The sequence below is a fragment of the Hemitrygon akajei genome, chromosome 3, assembly GCF_048418815.1.
Source record: "Hemitrygon akajei chromosome 3, sHemAka1.3, whole genome shotgun sequence".
Lineage (NCBI taxonomy): Eukaryota > Metazoa > Chordata > Chondrichthyes > Myliobatiformes > Dasyatidae > Hemitrygon > Hemitrygon akajei.
This window is the reverse complement of record NC_133126.1, coordinates 52,128,654-52,145,988: the sequence shown is the minus strand read 5'-3', so window position 1 is coordinate 52,145,988 and position 17,335 is coordinate 52,128,654. Positions and strand designations below refer to the sequence as shown.

The window sequence follows — 17,335 nt, the reverse complement described above, 5'->3', positions numbered from 1 at the left end:
TAATTCCAATCTCAATTATTAATAAAACTATGAAGACTTTTTCATATATGGCCGCATATGCCCATTGTGCATTCCCTTTTAACACACTGATCTCTGGGCCACTTCTGATTCACTGCCACCTTTTCAAAATGCCCTTATTTCATTTGGTATCAAATCTCGAGATGAGGCCCCAAGTTGTTACGAACCCCGTAACTGGGTATCTTACCAGCAAAGATAGGAGTATCCATTGAAGTCTGATGATACTATTTTTAACAGTATTTATTAGTAAAATTACACAAAAATAATATCAATGCAAATATACAGATAATATACGTCATCAATACTAAACCTAAAAGTACGGGTATAATAATAATCAATAAGAAATAAGCTCTATCATTGTCTAGGGGATAATGAATTGTCCGATGGAAATATAAAGTTCCGTTCAGTTCATACAGGCTGCAGTAGTTGTTGTTCACTGTGTTGCAATTGTTGGAGAGAGAGCGAGAGACAGAGAGAGAGAGAATAACTTGCCAACTTTCCTTTTACGATCTTGATCCGTCTCCGTCCTTTAGCTAGACCGTTCCATGGAGGACTCGTCACCCAGGTAAGGGTGGACACACACACAAGCCCCCACCGGTCTCATAGCGTCTCTCCTGGTGCGTCTGAGGGGTGTTTCCCCAGACCCTACCTTTATCCCCACTCACAGGGTCTCAGGTGTCAATCAGGTTGGGATGATGCAATCCCTCAACCAGACCACTCTGGTTGTCCCCTGAGGGGTTTCAATGAACAGAACAGTACTCAATACACGATTCCTTCTCCAAGAGACAATAGCAGTAATCTCTCTCTTTGTCAATAGGAGACATTCCAACCTGTGCTGTACCCCTCTCTCATAAATTTGTATGAGCTGTTTATCTCTCTCATTTCCTTTGATAACAGCATCGGAATAGTAGCAATTTGCGATTCTCCAAAAGGGGGGTGGGCATTGGCGATTCTGTACCCTTCTGCCCATCAGAGTTGCTCCTCATTCGTAACACTATCATCATAAGAAAAATTACTTAGACAATCAGTTGAATGTCAGTGAGGCTGTATTTGACTGGATAAGGCCTTAACTCCAAGCAAAACTGAACTTAATGGGAATCCCAGGAAAACAATAAAATATGGTTGCATCCCAGGCATCATACTTAAGTACTTTACTGATGTACTACACTATATCAGGAAGTCAGATGTTGGGATATTTACTGATGACTGAATAGTGTTCAGGTTATTGCACTGTTTCTGGCAAGATCCAAAACACCTCAGTTATGTATGACACATAATTTTTCACCATGCCAGTACAAAGCAACACCATTTCCAGTCTAGCCACCTCTTTATTAATACTTAAAGACTTTATCATTGCCAAATCTCCAAAATTTTACCTAGGTGCACCATTTCATCTACACTGATGAAATGCTATGAGAGGTTGGTCATGACTAGACTGAACTCCTGCCTCAGCAAGGACCTGGACCCACTGCAATTTGCCTATCGCCACAGTAGGTCAATGGCAGACGCAATCTCAATGGCTCTTCACACGGCTTTAGACCACCTAGACAATACAAACACCTATGTCAGGATGCTGTTCGTTGACTATAGCTCAGCATTTAACCCCATCATTTCCACAATCCTGATTGAGAAGTTACAGAACCTGGGCCTCTGTACCTCACTCTGCAATTGGATCCTCAACTTCCTAACCAGAATGCCACAATCTGTGTGGATTGGTGACAACATCTCCTCCTTGCTGACAATCAACACTGGCGCACCTTAGGGGTGTGTGCTTAGCTCACTGCTCTACTCTCTATATACACATGACTGTGTGTCTAGGTATAGCTCATATATCATCTATAAATTTGCTGATGATACAACCACTGTTGGTAGAATCTCAGGTGGTGACGAGAGGGGGTACAGGAGTGAGATATGCCAGCTAGTGGAGTGATGCTACAGCAACAACCTGGCATTCAACATCAGTAAGATGAAAGACTTGATTGTGGACTTCAGGAAGGGTAAGGTGAAGGAACACATACCAATCCTCATAGAGGGATCAGAAGTGGAGAGAGTGAGCAGTTTCAAGTTCCTGGATGTCAAGATCTCTGAGGATCTAACCTGGTCCCAACATATCAATGCAGTTATAAAGAAGGCAGGACAGTGACTATACTTCATTAGGAGTCTGTCAACAATTACACTCAAAAACATCTATAAATGTACCACGGAGAGCATTCTGACAGGCTGCATCACTGTCTGGTATGGAGGTGGGGGGGGGGGGGGTGTGCTACTACACAGGACTAAAAGAAGCTGCAGATGGTTGTAAATCTAGTCAGCTCCATCTTGGGTATGAGCCTACAAAGTATCGAGAACATCTTCAGGGAGCGGTGTCTCAGAAAGGCAGCATCCATTATTAAGGACCTCCAGCACCCAGGGTATGCCCTTTTCTCACTATTACCATCAGGTAGGAGGTACAGAAGTCTGAAGGCACACACTCAGTGATTCAGGAACAGCTTCTTCCCCTCTGCCATCCGATTCCTAAATGGACGTTGAACCCTTGGACACTACCTCACTTTAAATATATATTATTTGTTTTTGCACAATTTTTAATCTATTCAATATACATATACTGTAATTTATTTATTATTTTTCTTCTTCTAGATTATGTATTGCATTGAACTGCTGCTGCTAACTTAACAAATTTCATGACACATGCCAGTGATAATAAACCTGATTCTGATTTATCAGAAACATATTGAAGAGCAGCATGAGGAAGACAAGTAGGTCAGAGGATTGCTATCCACTTCCTGTTTCTCCAAAGCTTCCTCCCACCTCCAGTTGTAAATCTTGAGTTAGGAAAATAATGTAATAAGTTCCATTTGCTTGGATCAGATTGGTTCATAGTCTGCCAAGGGCTAGATCTGTGGCTTTCAGGTCTGGTCTGTACAAGAAAAACAGGTATGACTTGCTGAAGGCTATCTGAAGCACAAATGAACAATTCTGAATAAGGTTGAAGGCAGAATTGGATGCACGCCAACTCTAGCAAGGTTTACAAGCCATTACTTCCTACAAAATGAGCCTAACATGATGCTTCACTCCCAGGTGAGCTCAATGCCTTTACGGCACACTTTAAAAGGGAGAATAAAACTACAGCTGTGAGGATCCCTGCAGCGCCTGGTGACCCAATGGCCGTCTTTCGAGAGGATGAACCCTTGCAAGGTGACAGGCCCAGATGGAGCACCTGGAAAGGCTCTGATACCCTGTGCCAAGCAACTGGCAGGGGTGTTCAAAGCCATTTTTAAACTCTCCCTGCTACAGTCAGAAGTTCCCACCTGCTTCGAAAGGGAAACAATAATACCAGTGCCCGAGACGGGCAGGGGGACAAACAAGAGAAAATCTGCAGATGCTGAAAATCCGAACAACACACTCAAAATGCTGGAGGAACTCAGCAGGCCAGGCAACATTTATGGAAAAAGTACAGTCAACAATTAGGGCCTAAGCCCTTTGGCAGGGGCAGGGTGAGCTGTCTTAACAACTATCGTCCAGCAGCACTGAGCCATAATCAATAAACAGCAAGAGGCTGGTTATGGCTAGAATTAACTCCTGCCTCAGCAAGGACCTGGACCCACTGCAGAATAGGTCTATGGAGAATGCAATCTGATTAGCTCTTCACATGGCCTTTGATAATTCAAATACCCATGTCAGGATGCTGTTTATTGACTGCATCTCAGCGTTTAACACAATCAGTCCTACAGTTCTGATTGAAAAGCTCCAGAATCTGGGTCTTTTAACCTTGCCCTGCAACTGGATGCTTGACTTCCTAAGAGGAAGACCATAATCCGTGTGGTTACAAAATAACATCTCCATCTCACTGACAATCAACACTGTCGGAGCTCAGGAATATGCGTTTAGCCCACCACTCTATTCTCTCTACACCCATGACTGTGTGGCAAGGAACAGCACAAAAGCCACCTATAATTTTGATGATTCTATTGTTGTCTGAATTTCAGATGGTGGTGAGGAGGCATTCAAGAGCAAGATAGATCAGCTGGTTAAGTGGTGTTCCAGCACCAACCTTGCACTCAATGCCAGTAAGACCAAAGAACTGATTGTACACTTCAGAAAGGGTAAGACAAGGGAACACTCATCAGTCCTCAGAGGAATCTGAAGTGCAAAGAGTGAGCAATTTCAAGTTCCTAGCTGTCAATATCTCTGAAGTTCTATCCTGTTTCCAACATAACCTTGCAGCTACAAAGAAGGCATGACAGTGGCTATATTTCATTAGCAGTTTGAGGAGATTTGGGACAGTGCCTATAAAACCTATTCAATCACCTTAAAAGTTTTCATGTTTTATTGTTTTACAACATTGAATCACAGTGGACTTAATTTGGCTTTTTTGACATTGATCAACATAAAAGATTCTTTCATGTCAAAGTGAAAACAGATCTCTACAAAGTGATCTAAATTAATTACAAATATAAAACACAAAATAATTGATTGCATAAGTATTCACCCCCTTTGCTATGACACACCAAATCATCACTGGTACAGCCAATTGGTTTTAGAAGTCATATAATTAGTTAAATGGAGATAACTGTGTGCAGTCAAAGTGTTTCAATTCATTGTAGCAAAAATACACCTGTATCTGGAAGGTCCAACTGCTGGTGAGTCAGTATCTTGGCAAAAACTACACCATGAAGACAAAAGAACACTCCAAGCAACTCCATGAAAGGGTTATTGAAAAGCATAAGTCAGGAGATGGCTACAAGAAAATTTCCAAGTCACTGAATTTCCCTTGAACTACAGTTAATTATCAAGAAATGGGAAGAATATGGCACAGCTGTAAATCTGTCTAGAGCAGGCTGTCCTCAAAAACTGAGTGACCGTGCAAGAAGGGAACTAGTGAGGGAGGCCACCAAAAGACCTATGACAACTCTGGGGGAGTTACAAGCTTCAGTGGCTGATATGGGAGAGACTGTGCATTCAACAACTGTTGCCTGGGTGCTTCACCAGTTGCAGATTCATGGGAGAGTGGCAAAGAGAAAGCCACTGTTGATAAAAACTCAAATGAAATCTTGGCTAGAGTTTGCCAGATGGCATTGTGGGATACTCTGAGGTCAGCTGGAAGAAATTTCTATGTCTTGATGAAATCAAAATTGAGCTTTTTGGCTATCAGACTAAACTCTATGCTTGATGTAAGTCAAACACTGTACATGGTGGCTGCATCATGCTGTGGGGATGCTTCACTGCAGCAGGCCCTGGAAGGCTTGCAGAGGGTAAAATGAATGCTGCAAGATACAAGGAAATCCTGAAGGAAAACCTGATGCAGTCTGCAAGAGAACTGTGACCTGGGAGAAGATTTGTTTTCCAGCAAGACAATGACCCCAAGCATAAAGCCAAAGCTACACAAGAATAGCTTAATAACAACAAAGTTAATGTCCTAGAATGGCCAAGTCAGAGTCCAGACCTCACTGCAATTGCAAATTTGTGGTTGGACTTGAAATGGGCTGTTCACTCATGATCCCCATGCAATCTGACAGAACTTGAGCAGTTTTGTAAACAGGGAAAAATTAGTGTCCAGATGTGCAAAGCTGATAGAGATCTAACCACACAGACTCAAGGCTGTAATTGCTGTCAAGGGTGCACCTACCAAATACTGGCTTGAAGGGGGTGAATACTTACGTAATCAATTATTTTGTATTTTATATTTGTAATTAATTTAGATCACTTCGTAGAGGTCTGTTTTCACATTGGTATGCAAGAGTCTTTTTCTGTCGATCTTTGTCAAAAAAGCCAAATTAAATCCACTGTGATTCAATATCGTAAAACAATAAAACATGAAAACTTCCAAGGGGCGAATACTTTTTATAGCCACTGTATGTCATCAAAGACAATCGCAAATTTCTATAGATTTACCGTGGAGAGCATTCTAACTGGCTGCATCACTGTCTGGTATCGTGGGTGGGGAGGGGGGGGGGGAATGCTGGGAGAGACGGGTTCTATTGCAGAGCATCAAAATAAGCTGCAGAGGTTTGTAAACTTAGTTAGCTCTACCAATGGCATTAGCCTCTGCAGTATCTAGGACATCTTCAAGGAACGATGCCTCAAAAAGGCAGCACCCATCATGAAGTGCCATGCCTTGTTCTCATTTCTACCATCAAGAAAGAGGTACAGAAGCCTGAAGGCACACACTCAACAGGAACAGCTTCTTCCCCTCTGCCATCTAATTTCTGAATGCACATTGAACCCCAAAACACTACCTCACTACTTAATGATTATGTGTGTGTGTGTGTGTGTATTATTATGTACTGCATGGTATGTCTGTCACAAAGATGACAAATTTCCCAACCATATGCCTGATTATGATTAGCTCCAACAGTGGTCAAGGAACTCAAGATCATCAGGAACAAAATAATCCACTTAATCAATGTCCACTCACCATCTTAAAATGTTCACTCCCTTTATCATGCTGTAGATGTACAATGGTTACACTGTATATTATTGATAAAATGCTCCAGAGGTATCCTTTGGCAAGATCTCTCCAACCTTTTACCACAATTAATTGAAAAGACCAGCACAGGAAACAGAAGGGAACATTGAAACCTGGAAGTTCCTTCAAAATAGCACATCAATCTAACACAGACATAGGTTGGTTCTACTTCATCACTAATCAAAATACTCTAAATCTAACCAATCATCATAATGAAAATACCATCATATTGATTTGAAGAGGCTCATCTGGTGTTGGGCAATGAACATTGGCCATTTAGAAAATACTGAACTAAATTTAATCTGGCATTCAAAATGTTTATAATTCCAATTAACGTGAAGCATTAACCATATAACCATTTCAGCATGGAAACAGGCCATCTCAGCCCTTCTAGTCCGTGCTGACGCTTACTCTCACCTAGTCCCACTGGCCAAGCACTCAGCCCATAACCCTCCATTCCTTTCCTGTCCATATACCTATCCAAGTTTTTTTTAATGACAATATCGAACCTGCCTCTCGGTTCCACACAGCTACCACTCTCTGAGTAAAGAAATTCCCCCTCGAGTTACCCCTAAACTTTTGCCTCCTAACTGTCAAATCATGTCCTCTTGTTTGAATCTCCACTACTGTCAATGGAAAAAGCCGATCCACATCAACTCTATTTATCCCCCTCATAATTTTAAATACCTCTATCAAGTCCCCCCTCAACCTTCTACGCTCCAAAGAATAAAGACCTAACTTGTTCAACCTTTCTCTGTAACTTAGGTGCTGAAACCCAGGTAACATCCTAGTAAATCTCCTTTGTACTCTCTCTATTTTGTTGACATCCTTCCTATAATTCGGTGACCAGAACTGTACACAATACTCCAAATTTGGCCTCACCAATGCCTTGTACAATTTTAACATTACATCCCAACTCCTATACTCAATGCTCTGATTTATAAAGGCCAGCATACCAAAAGCTTTCTTCACCACCCTATCCACATGAGATTCCACCTTCAGGGAACTATCACCATTATTCCTAGATCACTCTGTTCTACTTCATTCCTCAATGCCCTACCATTTACCATGTATGTCCTATTTTGATTAGTCCTACCAAAACGTAGTACCTCACACTTATCAGCATTAAACTCCATCTGCCATCTTTCAGCCCACTCTTCTAACTGGCCTAAATCTCTCTGCAAGCTTTGAAAACCTACTTCATTATCCACAATGCCACCTGTCTTAGTATCATCTGCATACTTACTAATCCAATTTACCACCCCATCATCCAGATCATTAATGTATATGACAAACAACATTGGACCCAGTACAGATCCCTGAGGCACACCACTAGTCACTGGCCTCCAACCTGACAAACAGTTATCCACCACTACTCTCTGGCATCTCCCATCTAGCCACTGTTGAATCCATTTTACTTCTTCAATATTAATACCTAACGATTGAACTTTCCTAACTAACCTTCCGTGTGGAACCTTGTCAAAGGCCTTACTGAAGTCCATATAGACAACATCCACTGCTTTACCCTTGTCAACTTTCCTAGTAACCCCTTCAAAAAATTCAATAAGATTTGTCAAACATGACCTTCCACGTACAAATCCATGCTGACTATTCCTAATCAGACCCTGTCTATCCAGATAATTATATGTACCATCTCTAATACTTTCCATTAATTTATCCACCACTGACGTCAAACTTACAGGCCAATAATTGCTAGGTAAACTCTTAGAACCCTTTTTAAACAATGGAACCACATGAGCAATACGCCAATCCTCCAGCACCATCCCCATTTCTAATGACATTTGAAATATTTCTGTCAGAGCTCCTGCTATTTCTACACTAACTTCCCTCAAGGTCCTAGGGAATATCCTGTCAAGATCTGGAGACTTATCCACTTTTATATTCTTTAAAAGCGCTAGTACTTCCTCTTTTTTAATCATCATAGTTTCCGTAACTACCCTACTTGTTTCCCTTACCTTACACTATTCAATATCCTTCTCCTTAGTAAATACCGAAGAAAAGAAATTGTTCAAAATCTCCCCCATCTCTTTCAGCTCCACACATAGTTGTCCACTCTGATTCTCTAAGGGACAAATTTTAGGACTATTGTACCTAGACACACTGTAAGAAAATCATTTAGGATAAAGGGTTTTAGAGGAGAAGTGAGGTTGATCAGAAACCAAAAAGGAGTTCTATTCATTGAGGTAGAGGGCATAATTGAGATGTTAAATGAGTTCTTTATTTCAATCTTCACCTTGGAAGATACTGGTGGAGACTTAGCAAAGGAATGGATAATTGAAATTCTCACATGCAGTACAAATGAAAAAAACACAATACTAGAAAAATGAACTATACTGCAAATTGCAGGGTAGAGATGAGATTTACCCCAATTTGTTGGGACAAGTATAGGAGAAAATTAGACGTCCTAGCGTTATGGCAGTATTCTTTATTCTACTTTATTCTTTGGAGCGTAGAAGGTTGAGGGGGGACTTGATAGAGGTATTTAAAATTATAAGGGGGATAGATAGAGTTGACGTGGATAGGCTTTTTCCATTGACAGTAGGAGAGATTCAAACAAGAGGACATGAGTTGAGAGTTAAGGGGCAAAAGTTTAGGGGTAACACGAGGGGGAACTTTTTTACTCAGAAAGTGGTAGCCGTGTGGAACGAGCTTCCAGTAGAAGTGGTAGAGGCAGGTTCGATTTTGTCATTTAAAAATAAATTGGATAGGTATATGGACAGGAAGGGAATGGAGGTTTATGGGCTGAGTGCAGGTCAGTGGGACTAGGTGAGAGTAAGTGTTTGGCATGGACTATAAGGGCCGAGATGACCTGTTTCTGTGCTGTAATTGTTATATGTTATAAGATCATGGAGTAACAAGGTATAGCAGCAGGGTAAGAATTAAGTTATGGGAAACAGTGGTACTCAAAACTTTTCTGACTACAGGGGAGTGTATAGTGGAACTCTGAACAGGGTTAGTTAGGGTTAGTCCTTTTCATAATATACTTTAATAATTTAGACAGATCTGCAGATTAGACAGATCTAAAGTAACTTCTTCACATCTCTGTTCTAAATGGATGTCCTTCAATCCTTAAGTTGTGCCCTCCTGTCCTAGACTCCCTACCATGGGAAATAACTTTGCCATATCTAATCTGTTCAGGCCTTTTAACATTTGGAATATTTCTATGAGATCCCCCCTCATTTTCCTGAACTCCAGGGAATACAGCCCAAGAGCTGCCAGATGTCTCTCATACGGTAACTCTCATTCCTGGAATCATTCTCCTGAATCTTCTCTGAACCTTCTCCAATGTCAGCATATCCTTTCTAAAATAAGGAGCCCAAAACTACACACAATACTCCAAGTGTGGTCTCACAAGTGCCTTATAGAGCCTCAACATCACATCCCTGCTCTTATATTCTATACCTCCAGAAATGAATGCCAAAATTGCATTTGCCTTCTTTACAACCCACTCAATGTGAAGGTTAACCTTTAGGGTACCCTGCACAAGGACTCCCAAGTCCCTTTGTATCTCTGCATTTTGAATTCTCTCCCCGTCTTAATAATAGTCTGCCCGTTTATTTTTTCCACCAAAGTGCATGACCATACACTGTACCAAACATTGTATTTCATTTGCCACTTTGCCCACTCCCCTAAACTATTCAAGACTCCCTATTTTTTCATTATCCACTCCTCCACTAATCTTTGTATCATTGGCAAATTTAGCCACAAATCCATTAATCCCAAATTATTGACATACATCATAAAAAGCAATGGTCCCAGCACTGACCCCTGTGGAATTGCACTGGTAACCAGCAGCCACCCAGAATAGGATCTTTATTCCCTCTCTGTTTTCTGCCGATCAGCCAATGCTCCACCCATGCTAGTCACTTCCCTGTAATTCCATGGGCTCTTACCTTGCTAAGCACCTCATGTGCGGCACCTTGTCAAAGGCCTTCGGAAAATCCAAGTACACCACATCTACTGCATCCCCTTTTTCTACCCTGCTTGTAATTTCCTCGAAAAATTGAAGGAAGTTAGTCAGGCAGGATTTTCTGTTCCGGAAAGCATGCTGGCTTTGACCTATCTTGTCATGTGCCTCCAAGTACTCCATAATCTCATCCCTAACTATCGATTCCAACAACTTCCCAACCACTGATGTCAGGCTAACAGGTCTATAGTTTCCTTTTTGCTGCCTCCCACCCTTCTTAAATTGCGAAGTGTTATAGGCAAACGTTGGTGCCTTGCCATCCACTCCTTCCATCAGAAGATTATTATGATCATTAATCTTCTCTGCCAAATTATGAAACAGTATGGTCAGAATTTAGATGAATCAGAACCTGCCTCAGGTGATGTAGAAAGCCAAGAACAGGAACTAATAAGTGATACCAATATCACTGGAATAAGGATGGGACACAGTCAGAATAGTGGACTGCTCCTCTTGCAGGATGTGGGAAGACAGGAAGACCTCAAGTAAACCTGACAACAATACCTGCAAGTATTGCATCCAGCTGTAGCTTCTCAAAGACTGTGTTCGGGAACTGGAGCTGGAGCTAGATGAACTCCAGATCATTCGGGAAGCTGAGAGGCTGATTGGCAAGAGATATAGGGATGTAGTTACACCCCAAGGTGCAGGACATGAGTAACCGGTGAAGGGTGTTCAAGCAGAGGAAAGCCACAGCAGCAGTTAGGTGTCTGGCATGGCATGGAGTCTGGGGTCTGTGACGCAGAAGGGAAGGGTGGGGGGGGGGGGAGAGAGGAGAATAGTAGTGATAGGGGATGATAGGGAATTTATTGATTATGGGAACAGACAGGAGGTTCTATGGATGCTAATGAGATTCCAAGATGGTCATAGGAGCACTAGTGAACAGAAGCAGAACCTTCAGCCCATCTAGTCTGCCTTGAACTGTTACTTTGTCTAGGCCAATTGAACTGCACCAAGATCATAGTTATCCATACTGCTTTGTCCATATATTTATCCAAACTTCTCTAAAATGTTGAAATCCAATTGGCATCCACCACTTTGTCAGGCAGCTCATTATATATTCATACCGTCTGACTGAAGTTACCCTTCAGATTCCCCTTAAATATTTCACTTTTCACTGGTTAACCTAATATATATAGTGTAACTCACTGCTAATGTAATGGTTTATCTGTAGCAGTAATGCTTGGGTTATGACTAGAGATAACGGGGCTTTGGAACGTGGGGCTATCCAATGAGAGGGATGTTGTTCTTTCTTGTGGGTCTGGGTGCAGGGATTTTTGTGGTCTTTTGCTGGGGAACAGAAGATGCGAATGGAGAATTGGTAGACCGCTGGACAGAGTGGACTTGGAGTGAGGGCCTGAAGGTCAGCGACGCTCAGAGGAGATCGATAGTGGACAAATGGCGTTTTCAGTCAGATCCAACGTTACGCATTAGACTGTTCTATGAGAATGGGCCCTTTTCTCTTTTTATTTCTTTACTAATTATATAGTCAAATTAAGAATTATAAAGCTCAATCGTTTAGTCTCATATTGTGTACTGTTTGTTATTTTGTGGTACTGATTTGTAACAGGGGACACATTGCACAGCATCCACACAAACAAGATTTCTTAAGTTTGGTTGGGCTGAGGGTTGTCTTCCCCTAGATTATGCTGCTAGCCAAACTGAGAGTTACAATAGTTTTACCCAACCTCAGTGGAAAAAACCTGTTTGCATTAACCCCAGCTATAACCCTCAGTTTTGCATACCTTGATCATATCTTCCCTCTTTTTCCTACACTTAGGGGGATTAACTCTTAACCCATTCAATCTTTTTTTTATAACTCAGGTCCCAAGCTATCAAACTCCTCAATACCCGAAGCCTGGACTGACACCTTGCCCTACTGTCCTGTTTATTATTTATTGTAAATGCCTGCACTTTTTTTGTGCACTTTATGCAGTCCTGTGTAGGTCTGTAGTCTAGTGTAGCTTTCTCTGTTGTTTTTTTTAAAATTATGTAGTTCAGTCTAGTTTTTTGTACTGTGTTATGTAACACCATGGTCCTGAAAAACATTGTCTCATTTTTACTATGCACTGTACCAGCAGTAATGGTCGAAATGACAATAAAAGTGACTTGACTTGACTCAAGTTCTGGCAACATCCTTGTAATTTTTCTCTGTATTCTTTCAATCTTTTATCTTTTCTGTTGGCAGGTGACAACAATTTTCCAAATATGGTTTCGCCAACATCTTGAACTTCACAACAACATCCTAACTCCAATACTTTGATTTATGAAGACCCATGTGCCAAAAGTTCTATTTACATTCTTATCTGCCTGCGACACCATGTTCTGCATTCACAAATCCCTTTGTTCTACCACACTCGTTGGTGCCCTACTGTTCACTGTGTTTGCCCTACATTGGATTGTCCTCCCAAAGTGCAACACCACACATTGCCATTTTCCCAGATAGTTCAGATCCTGCTGAAAGCTTTGATAAACTTTCTTGCTGTCCTCAGTTTCCTCTCTTGCAGACCCCAGTCAGTTCAGATTGGCAACACCGTCTCCTCCACTATCTCCATCAGCACAGGTACACCACATGACAGTGTGCTTAGCCCCCTTCTCTGCTTGCTTTATACTTACAATTGTATGGCTAAGTACAGCTCCAATGCCATCTTTAAGTTTGCTGACGACATCACTATTGTTAGCCAAATCAAAGGTGGTGACATATCAGTGTATCAGAAGGAGATTGAAAATCTGGTTGAGGGATGCCATGACAACCTCTCACTCAATGTCAGCAAACCAAAATGCTGAATATTGACTAGAGGAGGAGAAAACTGGAGGTCTGTGAGCCTGTCCTCATCAAGAGATAAGAGGTGGAGTGGGTCAGCAACTTTAAATTCTTTGGTGTTATCATTTGCAAATACATTGCACATTTAGATGCAGACTAATGTAAAGATTTTTACTCCTCATGTATCTGAAGGATGTAAGAAATAAAGTCAATTCAATTCAGAGGATCTCTCCTGGATTCAACACCTAGTGCCTTTACAAAGAAAGCAGAGCAGCACCTCTACCTTAGAAGTTTGTGAAGATTCAGCATATCACCAAACTTCTATAGATGCACGGTGGAGAGTATACTAACTGGTTGCATCATGTCACTTACCATTAGGGCAAATTAGCTATCTCATTTAACTGGTTCAACAGATAAGCTTGGTGAAAATGAGAAATTTCCCAAATGAAAGTGAAAGCAATTTAAAAAAGAGCAAGAGTGAACCATTTAATGGAGAAATCAGCATAAATTATTCTATATACCGTACCCACTGTAGCAGCCCAAGAGGTTTGGCATAAGTTCTTGCCACCTTCTTAATTAGAGGATAACATAAAATATGAGAACATCTTCAAAGTAAGAGGAAATCACAGACTACTGGCTCACTAGCCGTTTTTCTCTTTAACAGTATGGCCTGATCACTCATCTGCAGCTTTTTATACAGAAGCTTTCTTCGGGATTGCATGAGTATTCAAACTGGGTGTGTAATTTTTATTTGTTTTGAAAAAACAAACACATACACCACAATGTTACAAAAACTTGTATTATCTCCCTTCACTTTCAATATAATGCTGATGTGAAATAGCCAACATTTTAGTTAAGTGACAGAATTGGGAGTAAATAAATACATTGTAGCATTTGCTGTTTTAAGTCACAAGAGTAATTCATTGGTAACTTTAAACAAGAACATTTGAAAACTATACACTTGCAAGAACAGCAAGTAAAACATGAGTGTTTGTCATAAAGCTATAACATGTAACAAACGTGCTTTTTCCATAAGGTGACAAGCTGTAAAAATATGCATTTATGTGCAGCAGTAACTATGCAAGAAACACTTTTCTTGTACACTACCTTCTTTACAGAGGAAAACGAGAACATTAGCATGCATGCACCTACCATGTGGGGCTGTCTCTGGCTGACATGCAACAAAGGAAGTAATATGGGATTGAGTATTTAAAAAAAAGAAAAAGGTTCTACACTGTTTAACAAAACTGTCCATAAATACTTAGGGAATAATATAAAAAAAAGGGCGGAAGTATCCAGGTAATTACTACTAGCATTGCTTCCTATTCCTCTCAGAGGAATAAACATTCACTATTTTCTGAATCAAAGATAAAGAAATACAAAAAATAAAAGCCATCATAGCAAATGTTAATGGCTTGTACAAAACAATTCTTTTTAAAAATGTAATCTAGTTTTCTCTTGTATATAGTGCACACACATCCATGCAAGACTCTGCTTTGAACTTTAAAATATCATTACTAAGAGGTCTTGTTTTCCAGCCATAATCGCTTAAAGGCATTACAGTAACCTGGCAGAAATTCTAGAAAACTTTCATTTCTGGAACAGCTCACAGTAGTAAGCTATTTTATATGGTTTCACTACTGAATTTTCCCAACGTCCACAAAAAATTAAGCACTTCAAACATATTCAGAAGAGTTACTATACCAGGCTTTGTGCTGGACTTGCAGGGATATTTAGTGTGCACAACACTTAACCAAACAAAAACAAAGACTATAAATATCAAGAATATGTCTTGTCACCTTTGTTTTCAATTAATGGTGCTATTTTGTTCTGTATAAAACAGTTAATGTTTGGGGTATGTGGAAGATACAAAAGGAAAGGCACTGCCGCTTTTTTTCCTAAATATTTGACTTCACAGCCTTATATGCATGCAATCATCATTTCATAAATAATTCAATTTACATAGGATAGTATTAACCAAGCTCTACACCTGCAGTCAATACAGGACTCAACAGAAAAAAAACAGAATGGCATCAGTGTTCTCAAGACAAAGCCACATGTTAAAATTAATTCACCAGACAGCACTTCTTAGCAAAACATTTTTTATCTATGCAAATATTTAAACTATACTCATCAGTAGAAATAAGCAATAATATTAAAATTAACTAAATGGATGTTAATATTTTGAGACATACTCATGGTTACCAGCCATAGCAAGTTAATACATATCTAAAATAATACATCTAATTAATAGATAACCTCTGTATCTATAAATCAGTGGAGGAATAAATATCAATTCTGATTTGTAAATACTTCCAAGGACTCTCATCAAACAGGTTTTTGTGTTAGCGAGAACAGAGTCACATTAAATGTTCAAACTTGCATTCATTGTATATAAATGCACTTTTTGTGAAAATGGTTAAACACTTTGCTTTCACCAGTTTCTTTAATACTGCATTTCCAGCTCCCTTTCTGACAAAATATCCACAAATATTCCACCTCATCCAGTATCTGTCTAATTTTTCTCAGTCCTCATCCTTCCTTTTATATTATGTATATTGTACAAACTCCCTCTTTCACACTCTTGGACGCTTACTCTCTAGTTTTTCAACACTTTGGGTAAGTGATTGGGGAAGGGATGCAGAAAATATTTAGGACCTGGTAACTTGCATACAGTACCAACTTAATTTTAACTGTAAACACTGGGCCTTTTTGCAAGGGGCAGGGGAGGGGGAATCTGAAGCAAAACAAGAGCAAACAGCATATTTGCCAACAGTTAAACTGACTGCAAGACTGATTGAGTTTAACTCCTATGGTATCACATAACTCTCCAGCATTCAACAACATTCCAGAACCCCCTCTCTCATCATCATCAACAAATGTACCCACTTAGGTCACAAGCACTTATACTTTCTTTTAGAAAAAGCAACTATCCCATGGAAGCATGGCTTTGCTGCTAATCAAAAGAACAAACCTGCTGCTATTGCAGAGGGGAAAAATGCTTTAACAATGACAATACAAATAACATTAGCATACCTGAAAATGTTTATGTACCCTTTATAATTATGTAAACAACAAGTTAACTTTAGTTGCACTTAAATTATTCATCTCAGAGTCCTCTTCATGACAATAGTACTTCAATTCTGAAAAGAGCTCAACAACCAAATCAGATGCATTTAAGGTGAAAGACATCTCATGTCAGACTTCTACTGGTTGCACATTTTTAGCACAAGTTTGCAGAATTTTTTAAAGAAATGTTTTTAAGAACAGAAATGTAATCCACTATTGAAATTCACCTGTTCTCACTAAAAAAGACCACCCATTTATCTGCCACTTCACTAACTGATCTGCAGACTTCTCTGAGGTTGTTTCACTGCAAAATCCTTTTCTTGGACTGAAGTACTTTTATTTGGCTTGACAATGCTTCGGGATTTGATGACACAGTGACAATCCAAACACTTGCGTAAAAATAAAATGTTCATTACAGCTTGCAGAAACATGACACAAGGTATCAGTTGACCCTGACCAGGGCACGTGACTGGAACTTGTGAATGTGGTCTGAACCCATGATTATTTATAAGATTCAGAGCCAGCATCAACTGGTGTAGTTTATCCTTGCTAGATAGTAGAAGTTCTATCAACGCCATCTGAAAATTAAAATCAAAGTCAGTATTCTGAAGTTTTATTGAAGCATCCTCACACATTGCTATCTACATATTACATTATATAAAGTAGAATTTTATTTAATCTACACAATAGACACTAAAACCACTTGGCTTGAAAACAGAGATTACAAAAAAATACTATTATGTAGGCTTGCGCTAAAAGATATCACTTCAAAACTACATTTTAAATGACAATGTAAAACTTCAAACTCAGATAAATTTATTTTAAATATCCTTTTATTACATTTCTTTAAAGAGGAACTAATTAAGATGTCCTTAGCATGTATCATCAGCTTTTTGGTTTCAACATATGATATTGATTTGGAATCTGTGGTGATCTACTTTAAATATGTGGCAGAACTATCATTCTTACTGCTGACACAAAGACATCTAATAATAATTCGTGTTGACCTCTCTATAAGCTAGAGAATAAGAGTGGC

General features: G+C 39.9%; 1 protein-coding gene across 6 annotated transcripts in view; it reads right to left on the bottom strand.

Moving 5' to 3' along the window:
* samd4a (sterile alpha motif domain containing 4A) overlaps positions 1 to 17,335 on the bottom strand; it is a 237,053-nt gene that overhangs the window by 39,122 nt on the left and 180,596 nt on the right. For 5 of the 6 annotated variants that reach the window (XM_073039876.1, XM_073039880.1, XM_073039879.1 and 2 more), the window contains one exon: positions 13,955 to 16,877. The exons of the other annotated variant lie outside the window; for it this stretch is intronic. In XM_073039876.1, the coding sequence (XP_072895977.1) occupies positions 16,849 to 16,877 (29 nt within the window). In that variant the 3' untranslated portion in view covers positions 13,955 to 16,848. Of the gene's footprint in view, positions 1 to 13,954; positions 16,878 to 17,335 lie in introns of those variants that run through there. 6 annotated transcript variants of the gene reach the window in all.